General features: G+C 42.7%; 1 protein-coding gene and 1 long non-coding RNA gene across 4 annotated transcripts in view; one reads left to right on the forward strand and one right to left on the reverse strand.

Annotated features, from left to right (window-relative positions):
- LOC148130756 (uncharacterized) overlaps window positions 1–16,636 on the reverse strand; it is a 109,973-nt gene that overhangs the window by 88,145 nt on the left and 5,192 nt on the right. The window lies entirely within an intron of this gene.
- The window catches only part of CORIN (corin, serine peptidase), a 108,525-nt gene that overhangs the window by 31,939 nt on the left and 59,950 nt on the right, over window positions 1–16,636 (forward strand). For all 3 annotated transcript variants that reach the window (XM_087963602.1, XM_087963603.1, XM_026676565.2), the window contains 2 exons: window positions 1,791–2,001; window positions 15,312–15,493. In XM_087963602.1, the coding sequence (XP_087819728.1) occupies window positions 1,791–2,001; window positions 15,312–15,493 (393 nt within the window). The remainder of the gene's footprint in view (window positions 1–1,790; window positions 2,002–15,311; window positions 15,494–16,636) is intronic.

Here is a 16,636-nt window from a genome sequence, read left to right on the forward strand (position 1 = left end):
TTTCTTGGCACTTGATTTTTCCGTATTTTCTCACCCCTGGAATTGTATTTTGTTGGATAGCACCAAGTATTCAAATCTGTCAACATCCTTCTGGAACTTGAGCCTTTCTTTTAAAGTGTTGCCTATTCCCCCCAGCTTGGTGTCACTTGAAAATGTGATGATTTCCCCTTTTCTCCCCTCATCTAGTAATTGTCTGTGTGCGTCTTGAGTTCACAAGATGGCTTTACAGTTTTCCAAAAGCCATACAAGGGAAAAATCTCCTGAATTTAGATTCTCAAATTCGATAATCCAAACGCTTTGTGTTCCTTGACCTTCTAGCCCTTCTGGATAAAGGACCCTAAGTAAATTTATTAGAAATGTATTATTAAGCAATGAGTGGAGGAAGGTTTATAGAACAATGTGCAGTCCCTGAATTTAAACTTTAAAGCGTATTACACATAAAATAAACATCTAAATACCTCAGTAGACAACACGGTTGAGATAAATGTTATCCATTTGTTAATGCAAAACAATCATAAAGCAGTCTATTAAAAAAAAACACTACATGCAAACTTGTGTATAAATGGTGGAATGTGAGGAAGAGGAGGAGGAAGAACAGATATAAAAATTACCATATTTTTTGCACTATAAGACACTCCAGACCATAAGATGTGCTTAGCTTTGGGGGAGGAAAACAAGAAAACAAATCTGCCTTTGCCTCTCAACAATTTGCCTCCTTGCAGCAAACAGCAAACAGCCAGGTCAGCTGCAGCATAGCCTGTTTTAGCACGACAGCTGATTGGCGGTTGGATCAGCCACCTGGAATACCACCAGTCAGCTTTTCCAGGCTGCAGGGATTGCTGCTGCCGATCGCCGCCGCCGATCACCGCCTCCATGGGCCCCATTTTTGGCCTCTGCACATCCTGTTTTTGGCCTCTGCACATCTCGTTTTTCACCTCCACGTGCCCCATTTTCGGCCTCTCTGCGTTCTGTTTTCGGCCCGTTCTAGGCTGCCTGGAATGGGCCAAAAACGGGAGGCGTGGAAGCGGAAAATGGGGCGTGCAGAGGTTGAAAATGGGACATGCAAAGGGCGAAAATGGAATGGGCAACGGCAATGGCGGCGATGGGCGGTGGCGATCCCCGCAGCCTGGAACAGCTGATCAGCGGTATTCCAGGAGGCTGATCCAACCGCCAATCAGCTGCTCATGCTAAATCAGGCCGTGCTGAAGCTGACCAGGCTGTTTGCTGTTTGCTGCAAGGAGGCAAATTGCTGGGAGACAGAGGCCAAAGGGTGGGCGCTGGCGTGTGGGCGGGGCTTCTGCAACATTCGCTTTATAAGACGCACAGACATTTCCACCCACTTTTTTTGGGGGGGGGGGGGTTGGAAGTGCGTCTTATGGCGCGAAAAATACGGTAGTAGTTTATTTAAAACACCTCACCCTAAATAAGGTTTAAAAAACTCTTGCAAGTATCAAATGTTTCTAGTTAAACTAAAACCTCAATCTTTTATAACTTACTATAACTTCCTAAAGGACAATTAAATTTAACAGGACTTTATTTTCTGAGTGGAAATGGATAGAACTGTACAAGAATCCGTTGTTGTTATAGTTGAGTTTTGAACTAGAGTTTCCAGGGCAAGGGGAAAGGTGCGTAATCCCCTTTCTAAAGGGAAGGATAGTATCAGTATTTATTTAATAAAATTAACATACTTAAGATGAATGCTTCATCTATTTTGAATGAGCTAGTGACTTTTTGCTTTTAGTAGACCCCTTGCTCTCAGTATTTATCACAAATACGTTTTTATTTTGCAGGTTTGTGCATAAAAATCAACTACAGCCAATGTGAAATGTTGCCATATAACCAGACTACTCTAAGATCAGTTCTTTCCATTGTGAGAAGCATTGAAATGGAAAAATTCCTCAAGTTCTTTGGTTATCTCAACCGCCTTGGCTGCTATCAACACATTATGCTGTTTGGATGTAGTCTTGCTCTTCCTCAGTGCATCAGCGATGGTGTCAACAGGTATTTGGGAAGCAAAGCTAGTTAGTGATTAAAGATGAATTATGGCAGTGCAGTAAGTGTTAACTTTTACAATCTCTGGGAGGAAACTCGCAGCTAAGACTGTTTATACCAGAAGATTATTTCAAAAAAACAACAACACCCCAGCTGCAAGGAGTATATATATAGTACAGAAATCAGCAAAGTTCAGCTTTCCTTATTGGCCGGACAAAATTAATTCTTTTATAAATACATTAGCCTGGTTTTTTAAAAAAATGAATTTCATTATTCAAAGACGTGTGGAGTGGAGTGTGCTCTTCGGATAATCAGAATTTAAGTTAGAAAATGGAGATTAAGCAAATGTGACTTGAACATTTTTCTTCTAAATCTCTCATTACAAAAGTTGAGGTATTTTATAACTTTTTTAAAAAAAACAACTAGTTGATAAATATTTTATGTCTGATTTGATATTGGTTATCTGCTAATTGACTACAATATTCAGAATGAGAATAGCTAATAGTGACGGATAGAATTGAATGTTAGAGAAAGTATATCACAGACAACTTACACCCATTCTTTCATCTCATAACTTTGATATTTTGGGTTTATGCTTTCCAAGACAACGGAACAAGGATTTTACTAAGCCTTCCATATATTAAGATTTACATTTAATATTGTTTTAGCACAGGGGTGTCAAACTTGATTTCATTGAGGGCCGCATCAGGGTTGTGTTTGACCTTGGGGAGGCTGGGATGTGTGGTTGGGGGGGGGGGGGCGTGACTAGCTCAATGTCACTTGTGTCAGGAATGCCTATGGTGGCCCGGGAGGGTCTGGGGGATCCTTCTGAAGCCCTCTGCCAGCAAAAATGGAGCTTGGGAGGACCACATGTGGCCCTTCCGACCTCCGTTTTTGCTGGCAGAGGTACCGCTGGCCGGTCCTTTGCTGTTTCCAGGCTGGTCCCGTGGGCCAGATCTAAGCACTCCATGGGCTAGAACCGGCCCTCAGGCCTGGAGTGTCACACCCCTGTTTTAGCATTTACAAAATTAGGCTAGAAGCATTTCAAACAGAGATCAAGCAACGACGCAGAACTATGGTCAGCATTGACAGTAGGAAGTTTCCTTGGCACGATGTTCTACAGATGTTTTGGGACCATTCCAAAATTCCTAAGAATTAACAGTCAAAGGAAGCTTATAATCATTTTTATAATACATATGGAGCATATTATACTGGGAAAGATTGATAGGTAGCACATGAAAAATCTTAACATCTGCTAAACTGATAAAAAATCAGATTTTTCTTAAAAGATATATTGACCACACTCCAAAGAATTATGCTTATCAACCATCCTAATCACTACCAGCAAGCATGTAACAAGTCTGTACATGCTCAGAATTAATCAAAGGATTACTCTTTTATTTCAGTAATGAAATATAATAAAAATGTATTTTTTAAGATAAAGGAGACACCCACTGCTTGTTACTACTTGTTACTGTGGAATATCAGAACCATGATTTTAAAGTTATCAAAAAAATGGTGTTGAAGTGACAAGTGAGGATCCACATCAAGAATAAAGTTATTAAAAGCTTCTTAAAGTGCCTGGGAATTAGGATATGTGTCAGATAAAGAGTAGAAGTTGAGTGATAAGGGCTGCTGTCAAGGAAGCATTGTATGTGAAATGGGGAACTGGTACTCACAGATACAGGAGTCTGCGGAAAAAATATTGCTTCTAACTATAATTGTTAAGAATTAATTAACATACACATGTTGGGGAAAAAATCAAAACATACATTAGTATGAGCAATTTAATTCTTTAAAAGTTTCTTATGTTATTACTGATGAGTTTCTTGTGGCAATGGATGGAAACTGATCAAGGAGAGAACCAAGAAGAATTAAGAAGAAAAGTTTCCTTTGTCAAGCTTGATGGAGTTTATGAAGCAACAGTTGGAAGAGATTTTTCCAGTGCCATCTTACCTACAGTCCTGATATTCTGTTGAGATTTTCAATCTATGTGTTACTATTGGATATCCTAGAAGATACCAAGAAAATGAGGAGTTCTGGTCTACTACTCCTTGGACAGTGCAACTAATCTGGTTGATTTCATACTGGGCACTGTACTAACAGAATTCTTTTTCTGTCCTGTGTATCTACTCAACTGAGTATCTGATTTCTAGCTGATCTAGAAAACTCTTGGGTTAACTCTTAATTAGCGAATCATTTGAGAAAGCAGGAGAGGTCAACCTATTCTCCAGAGCAGGAGTTGCCAGCCTTTTGGACCTCAGGGACCACTAAACTCATAATTTTAAATCCCGCGGACCAGAGACCCTGGGAACCCCTCCAAAAAGTCTGCAGGAAAATTCCCCATCCCGTTTTCCTACCGATCGATCATTCTTTATTTGGGATCGCAGGATACTGTCTCCAGCTCCATTCTCGGGGGGGGGGGGGGGGAGAGACTTGGTTTCATGCAAGGAAAGCAGCAGAAGCAGCAGAAGTCTTTTTTTTCTCTCCCCCAAACTCTGCCAGAAATGAGTCTTTGCCGGCGCAGCCTCTTGGAGCAAGATGCCTTGCAGGGTCCCAAAGAAGGCCAGGTGAGGCATGTGGGGCAAGTTCCCCCCCTCCGCCCTTTCCCTCTTCCCCTCACTACCTTGTTGTTCGCAATGCAAGCGATGCAAGCCTTGTATTCCCGCGGGCCATGTGGGCGGTGCTGCCTTGTGTTTCCGCGCAGCCTGGATTAATTTTTTTTTTTTGGGGGGGGGGGTGATTTGGGGATGACATTTCTCTGTGGACCACTAACATTTTCTCATGGACTACCAGTGGTCCTCACCCACTGGTTGCCGACCACTGCTTCAGAGCACTGGTAGGCAGAACAAGAAGCAATAGATGGAAACTGATCAAGGAGAGAACCAAGAAGAATTAAGAAGAAATTTCTTGGCAGGTAGAAGAATTAATCAGTGGAAGTTTGCCTCTAGAAGATGTGGGCGCTTCAACACTGGAGGTTTTTAAGAAGAGATTGGATAACCACTTGTCTGAAATGTTACAGGGTTTCCTGCTTCAGCAAGGGGTTGGACGGGAAGATCTTCCAAGTCCCACTCTGTGATTCTATTATTTATGGATGTAGGTTTAACTGGGAAGTAAAAACTCAGAGCTAGAGAAGATGTTTGCAAGCTTATTTCCATACAAAAGCACTTTGTATGGCTATAATCTACTCTAGAGCTGACTAAAGGTTCCCTCCTCACCTTTTTATTCCCATATTCAGGTATGCACATTTAAATCCTTATCAGGGGAAAAAGTCATGGCAGACCCTTGCAATTCTTACTTCCTGGTCTGTAAAACCTTAACTAGGATAAGGTAGAAAATACCTATTTCTCCATTCCTTGACGAGATTTCTTGTAGGCGACTGCCATTTTTGCATTCAATGGACTACTACAGCCCTCAATGTATAACCACAATTGAACCTCAAATTTCTCTTGCTAAGTGAGCCATTTGTGAATTATGCCCCATTTTGCAACCTATTTAGTTTAAGTGAATCACTGCAGTTGTTACATTAGAGACTTGGTTGCTAAGGGAATTTGGCCTCTCCATTGACTGTGCTTGTCAGATGGTGATCACATAACCCCCGGGACACTGCAACCGTCATAAATATGAGTCAGTTGCCAAGGGCCTGAGTTTCGATCACACGATCATGGGGATGCTGCAGTGGTTCTAAGTGTGAAAAACAATCAAAAGTGTTTGGCTCCGTAACTTCAAACAGTGACTAAATGAACTAGCTAAAACTAAAATTAGCTAAAACGACTAGCTGTAATTGGCTTCAATTTTGTAGCAATTATGAAGCAATACCCCTGGGTTGCCTGAATCGGGAGAACTGTTCTGACCAAGGCTTCCTGAGGCTGTAATTAAGCACATACTTAGTTAAAACAACTCTTGTTTTATTTCAACGCTGGGAATTATGTTCATTCCCAGTCTGTATTGAGTCCCAAACAGTTCCTTGAGATAAGCACGCACCTTTCTCTCCTTTGAATTGCTGCCCACAACAAAAGTGCCGAATGAACTATAAAAAAACAACTGAAGTACAAAGTCCACACAGACTTCAAGGCTTAATCTGAACAGAACGAACGACTTTGCTTCCTGTAAAGGTTTCATCACCTTTGCCTGTCCTTTATACCTTAGGGGAGGGACAATCACCTCCAAGCCTTACTCCCAAGTCGCCCCTTTTGCCTCAGCTGCTCTTGCCTTCTAGCAGCTCTGCGCACATGCGCACTGGGAACAGGCTCCCCTGTGTCCTCTGCCTCACTGCTGCCAGACTCCAGAGGCTCCGGAGTCAACACATAACTCCCAGGTGGTCCTGGCCCCATCTTTGCATTGGACGCAGGACTCCTGTCCAAGTCCTCTCCAGACTCCCGCACTGGTCCCCGTTCTTCCCCACTGTCCGATTCTGCTGCCATCTTCACAGGCTACCAGCGAATGACAACAGGATGAGAGTGAACAACATTCTTATGTTTATATTTCTGTATCACCAACTGCTGATTCCTTGCATTTTCCTATCATTGTGATAGCACAGTTCCTCTGCATAAAGGCAATTGACTACCCAATTGAGATTAAACAAAACAAAACAAACTTCATTCACATAGCTTTGTCTCCCACAAAAGCAAAATCACTGTGCGAAACACTTTTCTATGGATCACGTTCACAGATTTTGAAGCAGTACTGTAACATTTGGGACAGGTGGCTGTTTCAGAAAATGCTAATTTCTGGGGAGGAAAAGCAGCATTCTTTGATATGATGGTGGAATTTCTCTGGAGCTGGAAGCTAAAATAGCAAGCAACAAATGGAGTTGTGTATTTCTTCAGTTTTGTGCGAATGATCTCCTGACAAAAAATTGAAGGAAAAAAAAAACTTTGTTCCATTGGGAATTGGCAGAAACTAAATAACACAGGAGTTTAACAGCTGATTTTATGTTTACTTATTTTGCTATTTTAAGATTGTTGGAATACAAAGATCATACTGTGTAATGTTCTTCCATATCTTAAGATAGCACCATTTCAATGTTTATGTTTAAAATCTCAGTATTTTATTATTCTATCTCCTTTATGATCTCATAATTTCCATGGGGTTATTGTTATCCCCTGTGGGGTAGGAGGCAGTGGGAGAGTTAAATATGCTGAACTCTTCAGCTGGATATTTGGATGGCCTGGGTTCGAGACCCAAACCCACAATGGCATGAGCTCCCTTTCCTTGCTCCAGCTCCTACCCATTTAGTAGTTCAAAAGCATGCAAATGCGAGTAGATAAATAGGTACCACTTTGGTGCGAAGGTAACAGCATTCCATGCACCATGGCATATAGTCATGCTAGTGACATGACCACAGAATTATCTTTGGATAACTGGCTCCTTCGGCTAAGAAATGAAGATGAGCACAGACTGTGAAGTGGGTGTGTGCAGTCTCTAACAATGCATTGAGCTCTAAGCACATAGCTCTTATAAGCAGCATCCTGAATAACGGGAAGCGAGCTTCCTATAATCTTCTTGGTTGTCCTCACCACTCTCTGTATGGGCTTTCTATCTGAGGCACTGACTGCTGCCACTAAACCAAACAGTGAAGCGGTTTGTTAAAACGCTCTCAATTGAGCCTCTGTAAAAAGTGGCCAGGATAGAAGGAAAAAGATGTGCTCTCCTCATCCGACGCATGAAATGCAGATGCTGGTTTGCACACTTCACTAAGGATGACATGTAGAGAGGCTGGTTGAGATTTTAGTTATCTGCACCCCCAATACTTTGACCACCTCTACAGTTGCATCCTTGATACTGAGTGGAATATGGCCATGCCAGCTCTTTCTAAAATCTGCAATTATCTCGTTTGTTTTATTAACGTTTAGAACCAGGTTACTTTTATTGCCCCAGTCCACCAGAGCCTTCACCTCTTCCCTATATGCATCTTCATTAAACGTCCCGACCTTGAGGACCCACCACTGCCGTGTCATCCGCATACTTCACAATAGGATTTGTAGCACATTTGACACAGCAGCGGTGGGTCCTCAAGGTGAACAGTAGAGGACTCAAGACACAGCCCTGTGGGGAACCTGTCAGGGGTGGGCTTCAAATTTTTTTATCAAAGGGTTCTCGGCCTGGTTTCTGGGTGTGTGGCCATGGTGGGTGTGGCCTAGTTGGCCTCCTGCACCATGGCGCGGGGGGGGGGGCATTTTTGCTCTCCCCGGGCTCCGGAGGCTTTCCTCGAGCCTCGAAAATGCCGAGCGAAAATGGCCTCCCCGGACTCCGGAGGCTCTCTGGAAGCTGGAAACGAGCCTGCTTCCGGCGTTCCCAAACTTCCAGGAGGCCCATTTTTTGCCCTCCCCGAGGCTCAGTGTGCGCCCTGCACTTACCTGCATCCAAAACGGGCCATGTGGGGACTCCTGGGAGGGGCGGGGTGGGCGGGGCCAGTCAGGAGTGGGATTTGGGGGTTTCTCCAAACTGTGCAGAATCTTAGCTAGGGGCTCTCCCGAACCCCTGCGAACCTCCAGCAGCCCAGCCCTGGAAGCTGTCCTCAAGGAGATGGAGTTGGAGACTTTTCTTCCAACTCTCCCAAATTGGAGAAGTTGAGGAATACCTATAGCACCCTGATTCTTTGGAGACCATGAAGTATCCCACTTGGCCCATTGACTGCAATACCAGCCTGAATACTGAAAACATTGAAGACATTTTGGGGTTGCTTAAATCACATAATCTCTCCTTCTTGGAGAGGCTCTGTGTCCCCCCACTTCCACACTTGGCTATGCAGAGAGTGAAACGGGGAACAAGAAGGGACTGCAGAAATATTTCTGTGGTGGCTGTGCTTGGTAAACCACAGATTTTTATTTTTGTTTTCAAACATCCAAGCATAATAATAATAATAGCAGTTATAAGAAAGGAAATACTGGCTGTTAGCCATGGCAAATATGACTGAGATTTAGAATTTAGAATTTACCTTTATTGTCATTGCATTCCACAAATACAATGAAATTTGGAAGCTACTCCAGCACAGTGCCCCAAACACCACATCACAATCACACTACAAGTATTTAAAAATTAAAATAATTACAATCATGATAATAATTAAAAACCTAGTCTAAAACCTAACTAAAACATTTAGTAAGTTAAATAGTCTAAAAATGCCACTATATACATAGGACTAAATCACACATGCACTATTTGATTGGAAAAGAAACTCTTAATCTATATGTCCTCATTTTAAGATACCTATAACGCCTCCCTGATGGTAACAGTTCGAAATATGAATGATCAGGATGAGAACGGTCTGTGGAGATTTTTAGTGCTCTAGAGAGGAGTCTGCTCTTCGCAATCTCTTCTAAAGAAGAAAGAGAGCAACCAATGATTTTTTGTGCTGTGTTTATAACTCTCTGGAGCATATTCTTATCCACTACAGAGCATCCAGCATACCACACCGTTACACAGTATGCCAAAATGCTCTCGATGGTAGAACGGTAAAAAGTAACCAGCCACTTCTCACCCAGAGCACTCTTTTTCAGCAGCCTCAGAAAGTGCAGGTGCTGTTGGGACTTCTTTGCAGTGGCCACAGTGTGGACCGACCAAGTAAGGTTGTCTGAAATATGAGTTCCTAGAAATTTAGCCTCAGAGGGTGCAGGCGTTGTTGGGCCTTCTTTGTAGTGGCCACAGTGTGGACCGACCAAATAAGGTTGTCCAAAATATGAGTTCCTAGAAATTTAAAACTATGAATTCTTTCCACACAATCTCCAATGATATATAGTGGAAGAGGCTCTGCTTTGCATCTTCTGAAGTCTATAATCAATTATTTGGTCTTTTTGATGTTCAGGGTGAGGTTATGACTTTTGCACCACAAGACCAGTCTGAGAACCTCTGACCTATAGGCCGTCTTGACTCCTCCTGATACAAGATACTGCCAAATATTAAAGGTGACCAGCAATCTTAACTGGACATGTTTGTCATATCATCTAGCAGAACACTATAGATAAGTGCCTTAGCATGAAAATACTGTATATTTTGTGTATTCCTATGCTAATGGCAGTTTGTAATTTATAAGGTGAGATTATATAATATTTTTAATATAGGAATTTTCAACATAATTTTATAAAATGATGCACGATTTTGTTTTCAACATCTAAAAGGTTTTGGACTGGATGGGGAAAAATGGGATTTATCGCTTGTTTCATACCTGAGTTAAAAACTATTTTAATTCAGCTCCATGCAGTGTTGCCTGCTTTCCAATTCAAGCCTTATAATCTGAGCCAGTAGCATTTTCAGAGCCAATCTTTTGGAAAGCAACGCTTCTGTTTATGGGTGAACTTTATTTTTGGTTGGCAATGGGACTTAGAATTATTTGCCAATATGTATCTTTAGGGAGATTCTAGAAAATATAACTTTGGGGCAAATTGAGTAAGACGGCGGCATATTTCTCTTTAATCTTTCAAAAATAATATTTTAAGCTAGGAAACTATTCGTCTGAGTGTTGTACATATCGGTTCTCATGGCTGTTCTTTTGTCAATCATGTTTCCTGTGTCAGGAAATATATGGCATATAACTGAAAAACACTTATGAGAATATTTTCAAGAAGCCTTTTGATACCGTCATTCAGTTTATGATAACCCTGAAGAGCAAAGTAGAAAGCAAATAATTTTACTTTACTTTATTGTCATTGCACCTCATACAATGAAATTAAATGCCACCTTCAGTGTACATTATACATAAGAAAACTATAAAAATAAAACACAAGCAAGCATCTACATTTTTATGCAATTGAATTGAAAACCCCTGATATTGCATTAATATTGCACTATATAATAGAGTTACTGCCCTGGAATAGAAGCTGTTCTTTAGCTTATTTGTCCTTGTTTTTATTATCCTGTACCGTCTGCCAGATGGTAATAGTTAAAAAAAAAAGGTGCCCAGGATGAGATGGATCTTTAAGGATGTTTTGAACTTACTTAAGACAGCGGGAGTTATAAAGCTCTTCCAAAGAGGGGAGAGGGCAACCCATGATCTTCTGGGCAATGACGTTAACCCTCTGGAGTACTTTCCTATCTGCCTCTGTGCAATTTGCAAACCATACAGAGGTGCAGTAAGTTAAGATACTCTCTATGGTGCAGTAGTAGAAGGTCACCAGCAGTTTTTCATTCAATTGTTGTTTCCTAAGAAGTCTCAGGCAGTATAATCTCTGCTGGGCACTTTTGACCAGTGCAGCAATGTGGGCACCCCAGGTCAGGTCCTCTTTTAGGGTAACACCCAGAAACTTAAAACTGGCCATTTGCTCCACTCAGTCTCCATTGATAAGCAAGGGCTGGATGTCTGATCTGTTCCTTCTATAATCCATTATAAACTCTTTGGTCTTATTGGTGTTGAGGACCAAATTATTGTCTCCACACCACGAAAGCATCCGGTCCACTTCATCTCAGTAGGGAGACTCATTCCCCCCCCCCCCGGAGATAAGTCCCACCACTGTTATATCATCTGCATATTTAATAATAGGATTACTAGCGTGAATGGAAATGCAGTCATGTACATAAAGAGTATAGAGTAAGGGACTCAACACACAACCCTGTGGTGTACCAGTGTTAAGAATAAGGGCTGAAGAGGTATGATTACCTAATCTGACTCTCTGTGAGCAGCCAGACAGGAAATCCATAATCCAAAGGCAGATTGAATTAGAAAGCCCAAGGTCCAGAAGTTTAGACACTAATCTATGTGGAAGAATTGTGTTAAATTCAGAGCTAAAATCTACAAAAAGCATCCTCATGTAGCCCCGGTGTTCCAGATGTGTCAGAACAGTGTGAAGAGTGATGGCTATAGCATCCTCTGTGGATGTATTTGTTCTGTATGCAAACTGGTGTTTATCAAATGTATGCGGAAGACCAGAATGGACTGGGATAAAGACCAATTGAAGATCCTGCTGAAGAGTCCAGCCAACCAATCAGCACAGTCTTTAAGCACTCGGCCAGAGATACCGTCAGGTCTGGCAGCCTTTCTAGGGTCCACAGCCCTCAAAATGCTCCTCACCTTCTGTTCCTCCACAATGAGGTGGGGGCTACAACGGGCTGGTGGCTGTATTTTAGCTGTCTCTGATGTCTCCACTTCAAAGCGAGCAAAGAAATGATTCAGTTCCTCTGCCAACAAAGCATCCCCCTCAGCAGGGATTACATTCCTCGATTGATGGTTGGTGATTTGTTGAATCCCTCACCACACCTGCGAGGGATTCAACATTACTATAAAAATTATCTTCAATCTTCTTCTTATAATCAGTCTTGGCCTTCCGAATACCTTTCTTCAGACTAGATCTGGCTACACTGTATCTTGCCCCATCACCGGATCTCAAGGCCTTGGTCCTGTCACGCAAGAGGCGCTGGATTTCCTTGGTCATCCAGGGTTTCTGATTGGGATAAATCCAGGGGTGGGATTCTACCAATTCGCACTTATTCGCTAGAACCGGTTGTTAACATTCTAAGCAGTTCAGAGAACAGAAGAAATTACTGGGCTAATCCTGTTAGGAAGGCAGGAAGGAAACATTCTGGTGTTGCTTACAGAAACTGCCTCTCCATTAACCCTTATGACATTCTTGGCAGGACTAGACTTCCTGTCTCAGGAACTTCTCTGGAGTTTTCCCCCCCTCCTTTGCTGGTACTTTGCTTGTGTGGAGTGACCATTCAAAGTTACAATGGCACTGAAAAAAGTGTCTTATGACCATTTTTCACACTTACGACTGTTGCAGCATCCCACAGTCATGAGAGGCCAGGCGAGGAGATGCATGCCTTGATGTGAGTGATATTGAGTTGGCCACGCCCAGCCAATAACATGACCACCAAGCCATGTCCACCCAGTCACATGACTACTAAGCCACGCCCACCACCTAAGCCACGCCCTCATAACCGGTTGTTAAAATTTTTGAATCCCACCCCTGGATAGATCCTAATAAGTTTAACCACAGTGACAGTATCTGTGCAGCATTTGATATAGCACAGAACCGGTGCAGTGTGCTCCACTAGGTCAGGGTGGTAAAAGATGCCCCAATTTGTATTCTCAAAACAATCCTGAAGTTGTTAGGAAGCATCTTCTGGCCAAAATTTCACCGTCTTTATCATAGGCAGAGCCCGTCTCCTGAGGGGGATGTATGCTGGTGCTAAAAGCTGTGACATATGGTCTGATTGTCTTAAATGTGGTCATTGTATAACCCTATAGCCGCTATGAAAGGGATGTGGTGGCTCAGTGGCTAAGACGCTGAGCTTGTCGATCAGAACGGTCGGCAGTTCAGCGGTTCGAATCCCTAGCGCCATGTAACCAAGTGAGCTCCCGTTACTTTTCCCAGCTTCTGCCAACCTTGCAGTTTGAAAGGGCCACTTTGGTGGGAAGGTAACAGCGTTCTGTGCACTTTCGGCATTTAGTCATGCCGGCCACATGACCATGGAGACGTCTTCGGACAGTGCTGGCTCTTCGGCTCTGTAACGGAGATGAGCACCGCCCCCTAGAGCCGGAAACGACTAGCATGGATGTGCGAGGGGAACCTTCACCTTTACCTTTGTAGCTGCTATTACAAGGCATGGACTTGCATTTTGAGCAGAATTATGAGAAGGCGTCATGCCCAGCCAGTCACATGACCACCAAGCCACACCCACAAATTATGTCACGCCCACAGAACCGGTTAGTGGTCCCTGGGATTTAAAATTATGAGTTTGGTGGTCCCCGAGGTCCAAAAAGTTGGCGACCCCTGCTCTAGAGAATAGGGTTGGAAGATTAAAGGGACCTGTGAGTTGTTACCATGGTCGAATGTTTATTGTGTTTGTTCTCAGTGGCCCTTGGAGGTTTTCATGCTTTTTCATACATTGTTAGCTATCCAGAGTTGTATCTGTCATATATAAATGGATTAAATTGAATGGTAAAACCAATAATATTATTCAGAAGAAGAGTAATTAGGATTCTGCAGGTTCTCTGTAGACTTGGCAATAGAGGAGACGAATCGATTCAATTTGTCCTGAATTATTTTATTTACTTGACATTGCCCTTCTCCCTCAAAGAATGACATACCTGTAATAATTATGGTTTCGAAATCTCTATCCATCTTCTGATCTTAAGACATGAATGCGGTTGATCAATAACAGCAGCGATTTAGTGACCTGCGTGAGCTGTTTGCCCAAAGACTAGCCAGCCATCTCAACAATGTCTTCGTTCAACAGGAGCCATTAAGGCCTGGGCCAGAGTATTCTACATCAGGGGTCGCCAACCTTTTGGACCGCGGGGACCACCAAACTCATAATTTTAAATTCCAGGGACCACTAACCGCTTCTGTAGGAGTGGCCTAATCTGTGGGTGTGGCTTGGTGGTCATGTGACTGGCTGGGCATGGCTTGTATGTAAATATTATAAATATTTATATAAATATTGATTTTTTTTAATAAGAAGAGCAACTTTTACCCAAAATCAGGCAAAGCAGGCAGGCAGATTGAGTTGCTCACAGATTCATTCAGTGATCTATCTATCTGCCATCGGCTAGCTCAGTCGGTCACATAAAATTTGCTTGCCGTGAGTCTGCACTGAATAATAGAACCTTCAGTCCTAAGGTAGGTTTAGCTGTGCTTAAAAGCAGAGCTGAAGATCTAAAGTCTAGCTAGAAAGCAAGAAATGCAACCATTTCCTGCTTTCTAGCTAATCTAAATCTCCCGGCACAGCAGAACAGCTGATGGTCAGGAAAAAAAGGGAAAAATAGCAATTTAGCAGGCAAGTTTGCCGGGTAAGGAGTGAATGGGCGGGGAGGGTTCTCACAGGCCATGTGGACGGTGCAGCCTTGTGTTTCTGCGCAGCCTGGATTAATTGTTTGGAGGGGGTGCTATGAGGGTGAGATTCCTCTGTGGCCCACCGGTTGGTGACTGATGTTCTACATAACAAAGGCCTCTAGACCCATCTCACCACCTGGCCTGGGAAGATTGTATCAGCCAGCACTCAGGTGCAGCCATGTGGTTCAGACAAAGCCTACAAAGTTAGTTAAGACCCCCCACCCCTGGGAGTCTGACAGCCAATGGGATACATTTCTTACACAGGAACAGGAAACACTAAGGTGGGGCCCAATAGAGGGTATAAAATTAAGGGTCTCTCAGCATCTCTTCCCTTCTTTTCCTTCCCCCAACATCTTGAAGCATGTGATCGTTCTCTTCACTTTGGAGGTCCAAGCCATGTGGTCCTGTCCACCATTAAATCATCTTTCCAAACAGCCTCCATATGTTTCCAGGGTCTTTTCCCCCCGACTTGGAACTGAACCCAGAAGGATAATTCTTCCAACAATACCAACAAAGAACAATGACCTTTCGTTTCCTTTTCCTTTGTAGTCATGGACTTCTGCCTTGTAGATCATTTTGTGAGGCAGCGAAGAAAGGATGTGAACCAGTCCTTGCGATAGTCAATTCTTCTTGGCCAGAGTTCCTCGCCTGTTCCCAGTTCCGTAACAAAACTAAAAGCAACAATATCACCAAAGTCTGCTTCTCCCCACAAGGGGAAAAATGGAAAGGATGTAAGTATATATCTCTCTCTCCATTTAAAGTGTGCTTTTAGCCGGAGGAAAACTGTGATGTGATATATATATATACATTTATGTAAAAATCAGGGAGGAAAAGTTATAGGAAATGTTTAGCAAGCTAATAGAAAGAAATACACAATTGTTCACCAAGCAGTTACTTGCTAAAACCAGAGCAGAAACTACTCTTGGGAGGTGTTATTGTTCGGACCAAGACTTCCGAGACCGTAATTACACACACACTTATTTTAAAAACAAGTCTTGTTTTATTGCAATGCTGAGAATTATGTTCATTCCCAGCCGGTAATGAATCTCAAACAGTCCCTCGAGATAAGCACCCACCTTTCTTTCCTGTGAAGTGCTGCCAATAACACAAGTGTCAAATGAACTAGAACAAAAAACAACCGAAGTACAAAGAGCTTCAAGAATGAATCTGAACTGAACGAACGACTTTGCTTCCTGCAAAGTTTTCGTCATCTTGGCCTGTCCTTTATACCTTATGGGAGGGGCAATCAACCCCCAGCCTTACTCCCAAATCACCCCTTTTGTTTCAGCTGTTCTCACCTTCTAGCAGATCTGCGCGCGCACACACTGGGAACAGGCTCCCTTGGGTCCTCTGCCTCACTGCTGCCACTTTGACGGCTCCAAAGGCAACACCCCATTCCCAGATGGTCCTGGCCCCATATACCTATACCATTTTTGACAGATGGCAGTCCAGTCTCTTCTTGAAAGCTTCCGGTGATCAAGCTCCCACAACTTCTGAAGGCAAGTTGTTCCATTGGATGATTGTTCTCACGGTCAGAAAATTTCTCCTTATTTCTAGGTTGATTCTCAACATTGGGCACTTGAAGATGTGTGGATTTTAACTCCTACAATTCCACAGCCAGCCAAGCCTCGTTTGAAAAAATTGACAGCTTGTGTCCTTTTAGAGATGATACTCTTAGAGTATAATATCATGTATTTTAAAAGAAGAGTTGAGAAAACATTCAATAGACACTGTCCTTGCTCCTCTCTTAAAAGAAATGTGCTATAAATTAATGTAAATTATTATTTAATTAGTCGTAAAGACTTCCAGTTTATAAATTACAGGTAGTCCTTGACTTAAAACAGTTCATTAAGTGACTATTCGACATTACAATG

The sequence above is a fragment of the Notechis scutatus genome, chromosome 4, assembly GCF_049901735.1.
Source record: "Notechis scutatus isolate UNSWTSFEM ecotype Mainland chromosome 4, rNotScu1.2, whole genome shotgun sequence".
NCBI classification, from domain to species: Eukaryota; Metazoa; Chordata; class Lepidosauria; order Squamata; family Elapidae; genus Notechis; species Notechis scutatus.